Source organism: Aspergillus pseudodeflectus (genome assembly GCF_044049435.1).
Source record: "Aspergillus pseudodeflectus strain CBS 756.74 chromosome Unknown BJX68scaffold_44, whole genome shotgun sequence".
NCBI classification, from domain to species: Eukaryota; Fungi; Ascomycota; class Eurotiomycetes; order Eurotiales; family Aspergillaceae; genus Aspergillus; species Aspergillus pseudodeflectus.
Window position 1 is genome coordinate 96719 of NW_027263820.1, and position 13852 is coordinate 110570.

The following is a 13852-nucleotide window of genomic DNA, read 5'->3' on the forward strand; positions in this document are numbered from 1 at the left end:
ACAGCGAACACTCTTCGCATTCCACCAGCTGACAGTTAAATAATAAGCAATGCCTCCTCGGAGTCTCGGACATGACATGTCTCTTCCTTTCCTCTTCTCTTCGTCTCTCGTCCTGGATTGCTCCTATTTCACACCAGATTACCCCTCGGCTGGATAGATAATTCTCCGACAGCTGTGCTACTGTCGATGGTCTCGTGAATCCGCTCCTCCCGCTCCCCAGGCACCGATTTGATTCCAACCCCTCATCACTCTCCTTCGCTCTCCTGCAACACATCAATCGGGTCTTATAGCGTCGGCCATCGTCCTTACCGGCATTTCTGCCAACTCTCGCAGCCATGGCAGCAATGGAAGAGCTTGAGGTGCACAGCAAGGTGAGTTACTTCCCACCCGCGATTGCGACCAGCCGTCATAAGAGCCGTGGCTAACCAGCTCCTCATTTCGTCTCAGTCGTACTTTGTCCGCTGGGTCCCCGTCAAATCCGACCATACCATCTCCTGGAGTATTCAGCCGCACAAGAAATCGCTCAATTTCGGTATCTTCAAGCATCCCGGCCAATCCGGCGTTCTCAGCACCCCTAACCTGTCGAGCGATACCCCGAGCAATGATTCAAGTGAGAACCTCGCAAATGGAAGCTCACGGAATGCCTCTTCTTCTCTTATCGAGAAGTTGACCGCAATGGGATTGAAGCAGATCCGCTGGGTCGGTAAATGCGAGGCCGACAAGATCGTTCAGGGAACCTATGATGTGCCTGCTAACGAGGGCGGCAACTATGCGCTCGTCTTCGACAACACGTTTTCAAAGCAGATTTCGAAGACCGTGACTCTTGTCCTGCTGACCTATCCGACTGCGTTGCCTCCGCAATCCGTCCCTACTCCCCATGCTTCCAATCAGTCTACACCAGGGGAGACCAGTGAGATCGGAAAAGCTTCAGTGTCGTCGCGAAGACGGGGTAACAGCCTCCTTGTCAGAATGCCGCCGCAGATCCAAGTTCAAGAGGAAAGCGATTCGGCGACAACGATACACACCGGGCTTCTGCTTAAGCGTCGCCGTAAGCGCCATCAAGGGTGGGCGCGGCGGTTCTTTTCGCTCGACTTTACATCGTCTACGCTATCCTATTTCCACGACCCAAACTCCGCTACTCTCCGTGGTTCGATTCCCTTGAATCTAGCGGCGGTGGCTTGCAATGAGAAGTCACGGGAGATTTCGATCGACTCCGGGACAGAAGTCTGGCATCTCCGCGCGCGCAACGACGCTGAATTCGTGGCGTGGAAGCGCGTGTTGGAGAAGGCATCATCTTCCAAAAACGCCGCAGAAGATGACCACGGTCACTCGCCGAAGCACTTGCACCCACATACGGCACTCCGACTCCCGGCGCAGCGCTTCCTGACGAACGCAGCCGAAGAGCGCGAATGGACGCAGGTTGCGAGCCTGGTCAGCCGGGTGTCGGAATCCCGTGATGCTGTCCGGCGCCTAGCCAAGGACACCGATCCCAAGTACATCAGCCCCAACCCGCCGCCATCCCGTGGGCGGTCCGGAAGATCTCCTAGTCCTCACCCCGCGGAGACGAATGGCGATGAGAAGCGGTCGTTCTGGAAGCGCAAGACTTCTAACCCAGCGTCTAAGCTGTCTGCGCCCAGCGACACTTCGGTCGAGCGCAAACCCGGTGGCTTTTCCAATACGGAGCAAGCCAGCGACGTGCACGATGGCCTCATGGCTCTATTGCATAACCTAGACCAAGTCGTCAGCGAGTTCTCGCTCTTGATAACCGAAAGCCAGCAACGCCGTCACCCCCCAGAGCCCACTGCTGCGTCTCGCTTGAGTGTGGAATCGGACAGGTCCGAAGAGTTCTTTGACGCCGTCGATGGCGATTCGCCATTACTTACGATCAAGAGCGACAGCGATGATGAGGAAGATACAATCGCAGACGGCTCCGCAGATGTCACAGCCGACGATGCCCTCTCCGACAGCGACGAAGACATCTCTGAGCCCGGCGCAAGCACAGGCGCCGCGCACGACCAGTATTCTCGATTATTCCCAGCACGGCCCAAATCGCTCACTCCGCTCCCGCTGGATACTGTCTCTCGCCGGAACAACATCCCCGCCCCGACGGTGATGCCCCCCAGTTTGATTGGCTTCCTCCGCAAGAACGTCGGGAAGGACCTATCCCAAATTTCCATGCCCGTATCATCCAACGAACCCCTCTCCCTCCTCCAACGGGCCGCCGAGATCATGGAATACTCTTCCATCCTTGACAAAGCTGCGCAGCTCCCAGACCCCAACGACCGCCTCCTCCATATAACCGCCTTCGCCCTCTCCTCCCTCTCCTCCAACCGCGTACGCGAGCGCGCCATCCGCAAACCATTCAACCCCATGCTCGGCGAAACCTTCGAACTTGTCCGCGAAGACATGGGCTTCCGCTTCATCGCCGAGAAAGTCTCCCACCGGCCCGTCCAACTCGCCTACCAAGCCGACAGCAAAGACTGGTCTCTCACACAGTCCCCGCGACCCTCGCAGAAATTCTGGGGCAAGTCTGCCGAAATCGTCACAGAGGGCAAGCTCCGCATCACCCTCCACCCAACAGGCGAGCACTTCTCCTGGGTTCCCGCGACCTCGTTCCTGCGGAACATCATCGCCGGGGAGAAATACGTCGAGCCCGTCGGCGAAATGACCGTCCTCAACGAGACCTCCGGCGCTCGCACAGTCTCCACCTTCAAGGCAGGCGGGATGTTCTCGGGCCGGTCCGAAGAAGTAACCACAAAACTCATCGACACCTCCGGCCGCGAATCCGCACTCGGCCTCGCAGGGACATGGACAGGAACCCTGCAGTCGACACGCAACGGCTCCGCATCCGCAACCCTCTGGACGGCCGGACCCCTCGTCCACAACGCACCGAAACACTACGGCCTAACGACCTTCGCCGCCTCCCTCAACGAGATCACTCCAATCGAGAAGGAGAAACTCCCCGCCACAGACTCCCGCCTCCGTCCTGACCAGCGCGCCCTAGAAGACGGGGACGTCGATCGCGCCGAGGAGGTGAAAGTACAACTCGAAGAAGCGCAGCGCGCGCGAAGACGCGACATGGAAGCGAGCGGCGAGAGCTGGGAACCACGATGGTTCTCGAAGGTTGACGAAGCGCCGGAGGGCGAGCCCGTTTGGAGGCTTAAGCCAGGCAAGGAAGGGTATTGGGAGGAGAGGGTCAAAGGGAGTTGGGGGAGTGTCCTGCCAGTTTTCCAGACTTGATTCTATTCTTTCTGTGGTTTGCCCGGTGTGAGCCTTGGGATCTGGATTGGTTTGAGTTGAATAGACCTAGATCTGGATGTGGTTGCGGACATAGAAGGACACAGGGGTGTGTACTATGGCTGAGAGAAACTACTTGGTTCGGTATGGGATGAGGAGATAGATCTAGTCGTGTATGCCGTTTATGAATTGTTATTTATGACTCATTGATTACTTTGCTTTCTGGCGATTCCTTCTTTTTGGTGCCAATATATGTATAGGGGTATACGATCATATCTATGAGAACCATAGGATATAGTATTCAATATATATATACATATATATACGTGCATTACTGTGTGCTTGGAAGCGCGAGTGTTGTCATTCCTACTTCATTCGAGCAATACAACAAGAAAACGCGATAGCAAAATCATTGATGCTAGACGGCTATCCAAGCCCTAATCTCCAAGGAGGGAGCGGAGGGAGGTTCTGCAACCCAAACGATGATATAACGGTAGGTGCTAAGCCAGCGCTGGAAAATTGTAAATCTAAGGAGGGGATGTATAATGATTTTGGAAAATCAGAAGTAGACTAATGAAAGAAGGTAGAGGTATCATAGAAAGAGAAAGATTTAGCATAAGGAGAAGAAAAGAAGAGACGCATTTAGTCGTCATCGGAGTACTCCTGCTTGGCCCACCGTCGGTGTTGTCGCATCTTAGCTGCCTTCTTAGGAGCGTTGCGATCAGCCGGCGTGTCCATACGAACCATCACCACGGGAAGACTATCCAGGACCGCACGATTGCCCTGGAAATAGTGGACGGCAAAGCCGCCCTGCAAGACGCGGCGCAGGGCGTTCAGGCGGATCCATTTCCACCAGCGGTCGATGTGCATCACACCCTGGCGGCCAATCTTCACAGTGAGCTTGTTGCCATAGTGGCGGTTGGTATTTTGGTCGATGGCGGTGTTGTACATCGGGCCGCGGCGCGGGTTTGCGACAGTGGTGCGGATGGATGCGAAGTTGGAGTGCAGGGTCTTCTTGTCTCGCTTGCTGATCCGTTTGGTGTGGACTGCGGCCAAGGATTGGAGCTGGCGCTCGAGCTCGGGCGTGTTGTGGTACGCATTGTAGCGTTTGATTAGTTTGGGCCCCGTACGGAAGTTCCCTTCATCGGAGTCGCTGTCGTGCTCGCCATCAACGTCCTCGTCCTCACCTTCATCGTCGTCGTCCTCTTGAGGTGTGTAGCTCTTTTCGTATAGCAAAGCGATATTCTCCCCAGCGGCAACCTGAACGCTAGAATCGCCGCTAGTCAACTGATCCATAAAGATCTGGATCGATTCTTCGCTTTCGTTTTCGAGATCTTCGATCTCCGTGGCCATGAAGCCCCATTCCTGGAGCGCCGCGGTGACGCAAGCACAGTCGTCTTGCGCATCAATGGATTGTCCGTCCGTGGCGACTATATCCAGAAGAAATGTCATCTGGTCTTGAATACCATCGTCTCCAGCACCACCAAACATGGTACATGTTCCCAAGCAGTGAATTGCCGCCGCTTTGACAGCGTTTGACGTCGAGTCACGGATCGTACGGCTGAGTAGCGGCTCCACGTTCTCAAAGATGGTATAGTCCGACGCGGTAATAGTCAAAAGCTCCAGTGCGCGCATGGCGAGTGTAGACTCGCGCACACTAGTCTCATTTTTAATGCTGCGGCAAAACGCAGCCATAAGATCCGTTACGCGACGGCGAATCAACTCCTCCACAAAGTGGAACTTGGAAAGGCGACAGTACGCAGCATAGGTCTCTTCGCGACCCAAAACACTGCTGCGCTTGCGATCTAGGATATCTTCGACGACTTCGTTAAGCTCATAGGCCCAGTCACCGTTATTAACCTCTGCGTCGAGGGTTTCGGCTTCATCTAAAGATCCGAGGCTGCAAGGAAATCAGAAGTTAGGACTCGAACTATGACATCATTCTGCGCTGCGGCAAGATAAAAAATCATCCAAAAAGTAAACTTACCTAATGGCGGTATCGTCGCTAAGGTAGCCCGCGTCTTCGTCATCAGACGCTTGTCTGCTTGCATTTCGGGAAGTGTGATGAGAGTTCTGAGCTGAGTTTGCGCGCGAAGTGCGACGAGAACCTTCTCGAGAAGCTGCTTTGCGAGAGATGGTTTTGCCACTCTCGAGCACCTGGCGGCGAAGGTCAGGCATGTTGAAGGCGGAAGATTATCGAGGATGGTTAAGAGCGATATGAGTCGATAGAAAATGGCGTCCGCTGAAGTAAGGTTTGTGTGATAAGAGGTGCAGGAGCGGATTTCGAGTACGAATGGGGGGATAAGGCGGTTATCAGGCGGCACTATTTATATGGTATTGAGTCTGGAGAAAATCGAGTTGTCCTTTGAGAGTCGAGTGACATGGTAGCCTTATTATGACAAGACAAAGTGTGAAGCTGTAGATGGTTGAGAGATGGACAATGAAAAAAGAAGTTGGGAGGAGCACAAGGAAATAATTCTCAAGGTCGAGTTTGTCGTTCGGATGACGTGGGTTCCCACACCTACTCCGCTTTTTGATCCCTCGACACCGGACTCTAGTCTCTTGTGCGGCGCTGAAAGGGCCTTTAAATATGTGACAAGCTCTTTGTAACCACTCAAAGAAATTTATATTGACTTTCTTCAGAAATTTCGTCCTTTTGCATGATCTTGGTGTGTAGTGAAACCTAAGGCACCAATCAAAAGCTGGGCTATCACCACGTGATGCGGGGTTTCCTTATCAGCGGCGGAAAAAGTACCAGCAACCACATGCCAATATCAACCCACTTCAGTTGATGAATTTAGTCTGGTCAACTTGGCACGGCTAATGTCTCTTCGGGGAGCAGGCGCAGACTGTCAAGTAACGCTCCATTAGCGACCCCGCCGCTCATCGGACAACTAAAATGCCAAGACCCTTCAGATACCGTAAACAAATCGTACAAGCACTCGCAAACATGCAAACACCAGTAAAGACGATGACCCAGTGATAAGACATTGGTGCTGAAGTGCCGCTTGACCTCGAACTTGCTACCAAAGAGCCCCCAATCGGGCCAGCAAGCACGTTGCCAATGCCCTTACCAAAGTTCAGCAAGCTGAAAACAATCGGACCTGCCGTCACATCGTCCGTTATGGCTGTGCTCATCCTCGCCCAGATGGCAGTAAATCCAGCGCCGAAGAATCCATACACAATGGCAAAGATGATCAAGACGGGTAGTGAGGTGGCTAGCCTCCACATTGTGAGGCAGGCAGCTGCTGCGACGATGGTTGACGCGCATGCAAGCACGCTGAGTGGTACTTTGCGATCAGAAAGGGAACCAAAGACAAACTGGCCACCGACTTGGAAAACGCTCATCAGCGCGAGGAGGATAGCACCACTCTTGTCCCCCAGTCTGAGCGACGATGCATAAGAGGGTAAATATAGAGACGGGAAGAAGTATCCGAAACCTTGCAAGAGGTTTGATACCGAGTACAGCCAGAACAAGGGGTTTCGAAAAAACGCCCAGTTAATCTTGGGAATATTGGCTCGCTCAGAGGGCGGTAGACGGCCCTTCAAGAGAGGGATCAATGGACCCGTGAGCAAGGTGAGACCGACAGCCACGGCACGGAGAGTCGTCCTGTATCCGTACTTGGCCAGAAGTGCCTGCAGGATGAATGGCATGATGGACCCTGAGACACCGGAAGCACCGCAAAGAACGCCGTAGGCCATGCCACGACGTGCGATCCAGTATTCATTCACCATGCTGAGGATGGGGTAATAGAATATGAGGAACCCAAGACCATAAGCGACACCTTGTGTGAGGATGAGCACTTCTAGGGTTGACGCGAAAGATCCCAAGACAAGGCCGGCAATGCATATCGGCCCTGAAACAAGTCAGCAGTCTATATCATGGACTCCTGGGAGCAAAAACACACAGCCAATCCAAATCATATGCTGCCTCCATTTCTGATATCGCTGGATAAAAGGCATGATGACTGGAGCTCCTAGATACCCAAATCCAGAAGCTATGGTTCCTACGACACCGATATACCGGTTATTGGCGAATTCCGGGACCTTGGAGTAGTATTCTTGAAAAACGCCAAAGGAGAGGGGAAAGCCTGTACTCAATTCCTTTAGCCATTATCGACTTCGATGATGATAGGGATTTACCCCATAGCAATGTCTCAAAGACAAATGCAGCGCATAGCAGTTTCCACGCAGCTGGCCCTCCATCTACCGGGGCAAGCTCTTGTTCCGTTCGCATGCTAGTCGTCGGCTCATTTTCTACATCTCCTGGAGGAGGGGATGTTCTTTCATGGCCATCAGAACCTGGAGCCGTGGTCGATGGAGGCGCAATTGTCACCAGCTCTGTATTACTCATTGCGAACGGTGATGGCACGATATAGACAATAATGCGTAGGGCGGGAAGGATGAATTGCGAGGCGTTTAATCTGACATCTGGACTTGAACTTGGTTTACCGAGGCTCATTCAGCTCGGCCTGGTCGGCCATTATTGATCATCGTTATCTTAGCCTCTGGCCTAGCTATAGTAGTCCCGGCATCGGCAGAAGTATAGTCACCCTATCTATGGAGAAGAATGTCGGTCTCTTGGTAACTAGGGCATCAAGTCCCCCACGCATGAGCGAAGCCTCGGCTTGATACGAATATAAATCTACACCCTTCGCAAAACAACCATCCACCCGCCCTTCCTCTCACCCTCCAAAATCCCAAACTCATCAACCGCAACAACATCCACAATCCTCTCCCGTTCCAACCTCTCAACCTCTCCCTTAAACCCACCACTCTCCCAAACCTTCTCATGGACCGTGACAACAACCAGCCCCGTCTTCGCAACAGCAACCCTCACAAACTCCCCCAGAACCTTCGGTCCGACATGCCCTTCCGTCAACGTCCCAACACAGATCACGACATCATAGCTCCCATCGGGTTTAAGGATCGCATCGTTCAGGTTCGCTACATCAAGAGACGAGTAGATATTCTTGCTCCGCGCGACGGAGAGCATACCCTCGCTAAGGTCTAGTCCATCGAGGGTGAATTTATTTGCGAGCGCGGAGGTAGAGAGGTAGGATCCTACGAGCCCGGTTCCGCAGCCTGCGTCTAGGATTCTGAGCGGGGTTGGTTGTGATGCGGGGAGATGAGCGATGGCTGTTTCTACGGCGCATCGCGGCGACGCGTATCCTGCGCTCGTGAGGTCTGTATCATATACGGTGGACCATTCGTTGTAGAGAGTTCGGGCTTCGGTGGTGGTGGAGAGGGCGTAGGCGCGTTGGAGGTATTCGTCTGGTGGGGTGCGGGGCATTTTGTTCTTGAGTTGAGATCTCAGGGAAATATGAGGTTTAGAATAAGAGGTTCTTGGAGATGGTCTGTGAAAGCAATATCTGGGGGCGATTAAAGAATAGCTAGACTTTGGAGGGTTGGGAGCTTCATAGGTAAGTTGAGCGCATAGTTGCTAAAGTACCACTGTAGATGGTATGATGCGGGGGTCAGCGGTCGCCCCCGCAGCGCCACGGACTATACAGTATTAGGGCGGCCGGAGCGGGTTCCAACCTGCGGCATGGCTTGGCCTTGAGTTGACAGATTCAAGTAGACATGGGTGTAACATCCTCTCGAACGATGACCTACAGCGGGAGCTTAGTGAAGGATGAGGTGTTCACCGGGGTATCATTTTTTGTATTTTCCTACTGCCGCGCCGTCACCAATTGTATAATGCGCCGAGCTTGACTCCCTTCTAGATACTCCCGGCCTTCTTTTTGCCGGCCATCTTCATCGTAGTCCTCATCATCACCCTGCTCAAGATCCACCTGCAGACTAGCCTCGTACGCCGCCGTAACCGTCTCCTCGTCAACCCGGAGCCCACCCTGCATCAGAACCCGAATACACTGAGTCAACCGCGCAATCTCGCGCCGTGTAGCAGGCGCAATCTCGTCATTCTGGCTCGAGTAAACCGAGTTTGAGACCATTTCCTCCATGCGCGTGATGGAAACGCTTTCCGTAGTCGAGGACGCAGCCGCCGTGCCCTCCGCGTGCTTTGAGATCCAGATATACCCGTTCACTCCGAGGACAATATCAACCTCGCCGCCTCCGTTGGACGTCTGGATGGTGAACATCTGTCTGCGCGAGCGGACGACTCCCGCCGACGATCCCGAGCTCAAACCTCCCTTCGTCGATGAACTAGACGCACCACTACCCCCCGTTCCAGTAACCGCAAGAAAAACCCCATTCCGAAGCTTCCCGTACTTGAGCGACCGAGTGTGAAGCGACGCCGAGCCGTCCTGATGCACCGTCTGCACCTCCGCAACGAGCAAGTCGCCCTCGCTGAAGAATGTCCGGATCTGCAGTTCGTCGGCGCTTGTTCGCCGGCGCAGGATACCTCCCGGTAAGTTAATGGCTGAGAGAGGGAGACCGGCCAAGAGGGGTGCTGCGATGTCAACTTTCCAGCGTTTCGACTGAACTTCGACTATGCGGCCCACGACTAGATCGCCGATTTCAGGAGTGTAGCGGGCGCGGAGGGGTTGAACGGAGAGGAGTTTGTTTGTTTTCTGAACGGTTCCAGCGACTGTGGCAATGATGGATGTCGACAAGGGGTTTATGTAGGTTCCATGGCCTCTATATGAGATGTTCGTTAGTCTGTTGTCACCAGAATGGAGAATGAGAAGTCAAAGAACCAACCTCATCCACTGCGGATCATTCGTGACAACCTCTCCCGGTGTAATAATCCCCGTCCCAATGTCTGTTCCTTCTATTAAACGAGGCCGCTTTGTTGGTCGTGATTTTGCAGGTGTGAGGTCAACGCCGCCGTCTGAGTCGACTGACATTTCGTCAAAGTCGGAATCTGGGTAGGGAACGTCGACATTGTCCGCGACAGGCGGTAGGATTGTGATTGCCATTTCTGCGGCTTGCAAATAAATCACCACCGAAGTCTTACTCAACTTTATATCTGGCAAACAGTGCTGTAGACCAGGAGTAGGTAGTGATCTGGAGCTCAAGAAAGATTTGGGGCTCGGAAGCAAACAAAGCAAACAGCCGCTCTTGGACTGATAGCTAGGGTTGCCGTATCCAACACAAATTATGTTGTACACAGCGCACTACGTCTAAGCACAGAAGGATGCCTGTCCATTTGCCAGAAGAGTATGCTGTTGCAAGCTAGACTGGTAATATAGGTGGTAGTTTTGACCGATAAAACATTGCAAGCACCCTCTAATGTATAGAATACCTAAGTTTGAAGACAGCCAAATGCAAAGTACCTTCGAGTCATATAATTACAGGGAACGGGTCGAAAAAAAAGGCGCAGAGAGAACACGAAGGATAGAGCCAGGTCGTATCAGGAAGAACTATCACGACGTTGAGCCCAAAAATAACAGACAGATAAGAGACTAAAAATACAAGGTCAAGGCTTCAAGGTGTGGCCGAGCTTCATGCGCTTGTACCAGACGATCTCTTCGAAGGCCGTTTGGCACTAGACGGGCCGTCTTCCTTCTTTTTCCGGGCTGAGCGGCTATTACTGGCCTTGACCCGGGGAGTGGTCTCTTCATCGCGCTTGCGCTTGACCTTGGAGCCTCCAGAAGTGGGTGCGGAGTCGGCCATAACACTGTCCTCGTCGTGAGTATCCTCATCCTTTCGCGAGGCGGGTGCAGATCTTTTCGAGGTGCGCAAGTTCGAGGGCCGAGCTCCCGACTTTTCAGAAGCATTCTCATTGTCTTGCAAGAAGACGTTGGGCTGGTTCTTGCGTAGCCAATTGTGGACCGAAACAGAGCTTCGGAGAAGGAGCTCTCGTTCTCTTTCCATCAAGGTCGGCTTCTCTGGAGCACGAGCCAACTGAATGGCGGCCGACATATCGCCTAGTTTGGCATCCGTGGCGAGGCAATACTCCGTTTCGTGCTCTGGTGTGAGGAACCCAAAATGATATCCCAAGGTGGGATTGCCAGCAGGATCCTGACTCTCAGGTGGAGGCAGGGAATGAGGCACCTTTATCAAGTCGGCGTACCCCAATCGAGGTGCAAAGGCCCTGCCTCGTTTGACACCATCCTCCAACTTCTGATAAGACTCGGCGGTTATATGCCCGGCTGTTAGCTCATCCTTCGCATTCCGAAGTACCGATGCGGCCAATACGGGATCATTGTAGGATGGAGAAAGCTCTTTATCAGGGGTCGGAAGAATGGCTTCATCGCCTGGGGCACTCAAGTCGTATCGAAGCTTGGGCGGAATATGTACCGCGTCGTTGAATTCCAGAAGAACCTCGAGTAACTGACTAGAGGAGAGTCAATAAATATAAAACTCCAAGGTAGTAGGTCAATACGAACTCGTTCTGCTCTTGGATCCGCTTTGACAGGTCCTCGATGCGCAATTGCTCGCGGATAAGCGATTCACTTTCCCGCATTCGCAACTCAAATTGTATCTTGAGTTTGGCAAATTTCTTCCTGTAAAAGAAGCTAGGTTAGACCTATTAAATGTCGTAGTAGATTCCTTACGTCCACTCACTTGTACGATCGATAGGACTGCTTCGTAGGGGCTTCAGCATCTCCTAGGCTTCCAGGCACAGAGCGCGCCTCGTCGGTTTCGTGAGACATGACTGTCTTTCAGGGCTGTCAATAGAAAATTCCTCACGCAGTTGAGATCTTGGTAGTTTCAGACTTGTTTGCCGGAAACTCGACAATCCAAACTCGAATCGGGCTTGTGGTGATGTGTTCCGCGTTGCTGTTGATTCGACGGATTGGCTGGAGCGCGAGTTGAGCCGGGGCAGTCGAAAGCGGAGTAATTCTGCCAATCAGAAAGAAAAAAAAAAGGCCGGGGATTTGGGACAAGAAATAAACGCTCTTGAGTTTATAGCATTCTTCCAGCCAAAAGACTTCTTCTATAAAGCTAACTCCTTCCCTTGCTTGACATTCAGCAATCATATTGCATATATAGCTTGTGGCACCCGGAAGTGGACAAAATGGCGGCTATTGGAGAAGGAAATCACAAGAAGCGAAAACTGCTCGATGTCCCCGAGATCGAGATTGATGTTTCCGCACCTGAACCTCCGTCAAAGAAGGCTCTGCGAAAGGCTAAGAAGAAGGGCGCCGATATCGATACGAATACCAAGGACGAGTTGTCAAAATCAAGCAACGAACCCGCTTCCGAAAAGCCTGCAGATACTGAGGCTGCGCCTCAAAAGCGCTCAGACTACGGCATCTGGATAGGAAATCTAGGATTCGCTATTACCAAAGACGACTTACGGCGGTTCCTCACAACCAACTGCTCCTTCACAGATGCTACAATCACTCGGATTCATTTACCAAAAGGCGCAGAAAGGAATGGGAAAGCGCAAAACAAAGGCTTCGCCTACGTGGATTTCTCCAACCCCAAAGCCGTACAGGAAGCGATGCAACTCAGCGAACAACTGCTATCAGGACGCCGCGTGTTGATCAAAGATGCAAAGAACTTTCAGGGTCGTCCGGCAAAGCAAGATGGTGCAAAAGATGCCACTTCCGCTGCTGCCTTTGGCCGACCTCCATCCAAACGTGTATTTGTCGGCAATCTTGGTTTCGACGCAACCAAAGAGATCCTCGAAGAGCACTTCTCAAAATGCGGAACCGTTTCCAATGTTCATCTCGCCACCTTCCAGGACTCTGGGAAATGCAAGGGCTATGCTTGGGTGGAATTTGAGGATTTATCAGCGGCCGAAGTGGCCGTGAAAGGGTTCAAGCTCGTCAAGGAGGATGATGACGATGAAGATGAATCGCAATCAGAGTCTGCAAAGCGCGGCAAGCCTCATAAGCCTCGACAGAGGAAGATTTGGGTTAATCAGGTTCTCGGCCGGCGCATGAGGATTGAGTTTGCGGAAGATGCAACCACAAGGTATAACAAGCGCTTTGGCAAGAACGGTGAGAAGAACAGAAGCGACACAAATAACGGGGAAACCGAGCTGGGAGACTTTGAGGAGGATACGACTAAGGAGAAGCCACAACATCAGCAAACTACCCGGCCTAGACCTGCGAAGCCAGAGTACTCGAGATACGATGAGTCCACTGTGCAAAAGCTGAGTGGTGCCATCGTCGAGGCGCAAGGCAAAAAGACAACTTTTGATTGAAAGATTATGTGAAGGAAATGCGTTCCGGCTAAGACCAAATGTATGGATATACTCATGAGTGGGTTTCCATGGGCTCTCAAACATTAAGGACGACGGAGGTGTATACTGCGAACGATGTTTGTTATCTAATCCTGCAGCACGGGGGCTATCGACAGCTTGACGTGGCACGAAAGAAGCGAGAGATCACTGATACCCGAGGATTGGCTTCCTACCACACATTATCTATTCCATCATATTCCAAAGACTCCGGGCACTGTCCGGCCGGTGGTTGTGCCACTTTTTGTTCCGTAGAAACCTGTCGGGCATATCAAATAGTTGCCTAAGTATGAAGCGTGGAATGGACAGCGGTGGAGGTCTGCTGAAAACCCAATACTTGCTGACGAGTCGCGGGATGGGACGAAAGAGACAGATAGCGCCAGGTAGTTCCAGGGAAACAACTGTAAATACCCGGCGGTGTCTGGTCTGTGATGATTCAGTTGCCACCATTTCATGGTTTCCGACTACGTAGTCCACAGGCTTGTTGATGTTTAGAATTCCATACTAGACGTGGTT

The 13852-nt window shown here is 52.5% G+C and overlaps 6 protein-coding genes across 6 annotated transcripts; 2 read left to right on the top strand and 4 right to left on the bottom strand.

Moving 5' to 3' along the window:
• The first annotated feature begins 19 nt into the window (after positions 1-19).
• On the top strand, positions 20-3528 carry BJX68DRAFT_243630 (oxysterol-binding protein related protein OSH3). Its single transcript, XM_071041174.1, has 2 exons — positions 20-371; positions 448-3528. The coding sequence occupies exons 1-2, from the start codon at positions 336-338 to the stop codon at positions 3238-3240; spliced, it is 2829 nt and encodes a 942-aa protein (XP_070895783.1). The 5' UTR covers positions 20-335; the 3' UTR covers positions 3241-3528.
• Positions 3529-3558: 30 nt separating this feature from the next.
• BJX68DRAFT_243632 (IFRD domain-containing protein) lies at positions 3559-5888 on the bottom strand. The gene is made up of 2 exons (XM_071041175.1): positions 5225-5888; positions 3559-5137 (listed from the first exon to the last, which is right to left on the bottom strand). Exons 1-2 carry the CDS (start codon positions 5413-5415, stop codon positions 3880-3882), a joined length of 1449 nt encoding a protein of 482 aa, XP_070895784.1. The 5' UTR covers positions 5416-5888; the 3' UTR covers positions 3559-3879.
• Positions 5889-6120: 232 nt separating this feature from the next.
• On the bottom strand, positions 6121-7591 carry BJX68DRAFT_269958 (major facilitator superfamily domain-containing protein; the record flags this gene model as incomplete). The annotated part of the gene is made up of 3 exons (XM_071046487.1): positions 6121-7094; positions 7146-7328; positions 7381-7591. 3 exons carry the CDS (start codon positions 7589-7591, stop codon positions 6121-6123), a joined length of 1368 nt encoding a protein of 455 aa, XP_070895785.1.
• A 3-nt stretch (positions 7592-7594) lies between these two features.
• Positions 7595-8721, bottom strand: BJX68DRAFT_243634 (class I SAM-dependent DNA methyltransferase). Its single transcript, XM_071041176.1, has one exon. The coding sequence runs from the start codon at positions 8528-8530 to the stop codon at positions 7883-7885; it is 648 nt and encodes a 215-aa protein (XP_070895786.1). The 5' UTR covers positions 8531-8721; the 3' UTR covers positions 7595-7882.
• Positions 8722-8909: 188 nt separating this feature from the next.
• On the bottom strand, positions 8910-11798 carry BJX68DRAFT_257331 (IEC3 subunit of the Ino80 complex, chromatin re-modelling-domain-containing protein; the record flags this gene model as incomplete). The annotated part of the gene is made up of 5 exons (XM_071043319.1): positions 8910-9837; positions 9901-10120; positions 10689-11479; positions 11532-11648; positions 11710-11798. 5 exons carry the CDS (start codon positions 11796-11798, stop codon positions 8910-8912), a joined length of 2145 nt encoding a protein of 714 aa, XP_070895787.1.
• Positions 11799-11970: 172 nt separating this feature from the next.
• On the top strand, positions 11971-13804 carry BJX68DRAFT_243637 (putative RNA binding protein Rnp24). The gene has a single exon (XM_071041177.1). It carries the CDS (start codon positions 12164-12166, stop codon positions 13298-13300), a length of 1137 nt encoding a protein of 378 aa, XP_070895788.1. The 5' UTR covers positions 11971-12163; the 3' UTR covers positions 13301-13804.
• Positions 13805-13852: the final 48 nt, after the last annotated feature.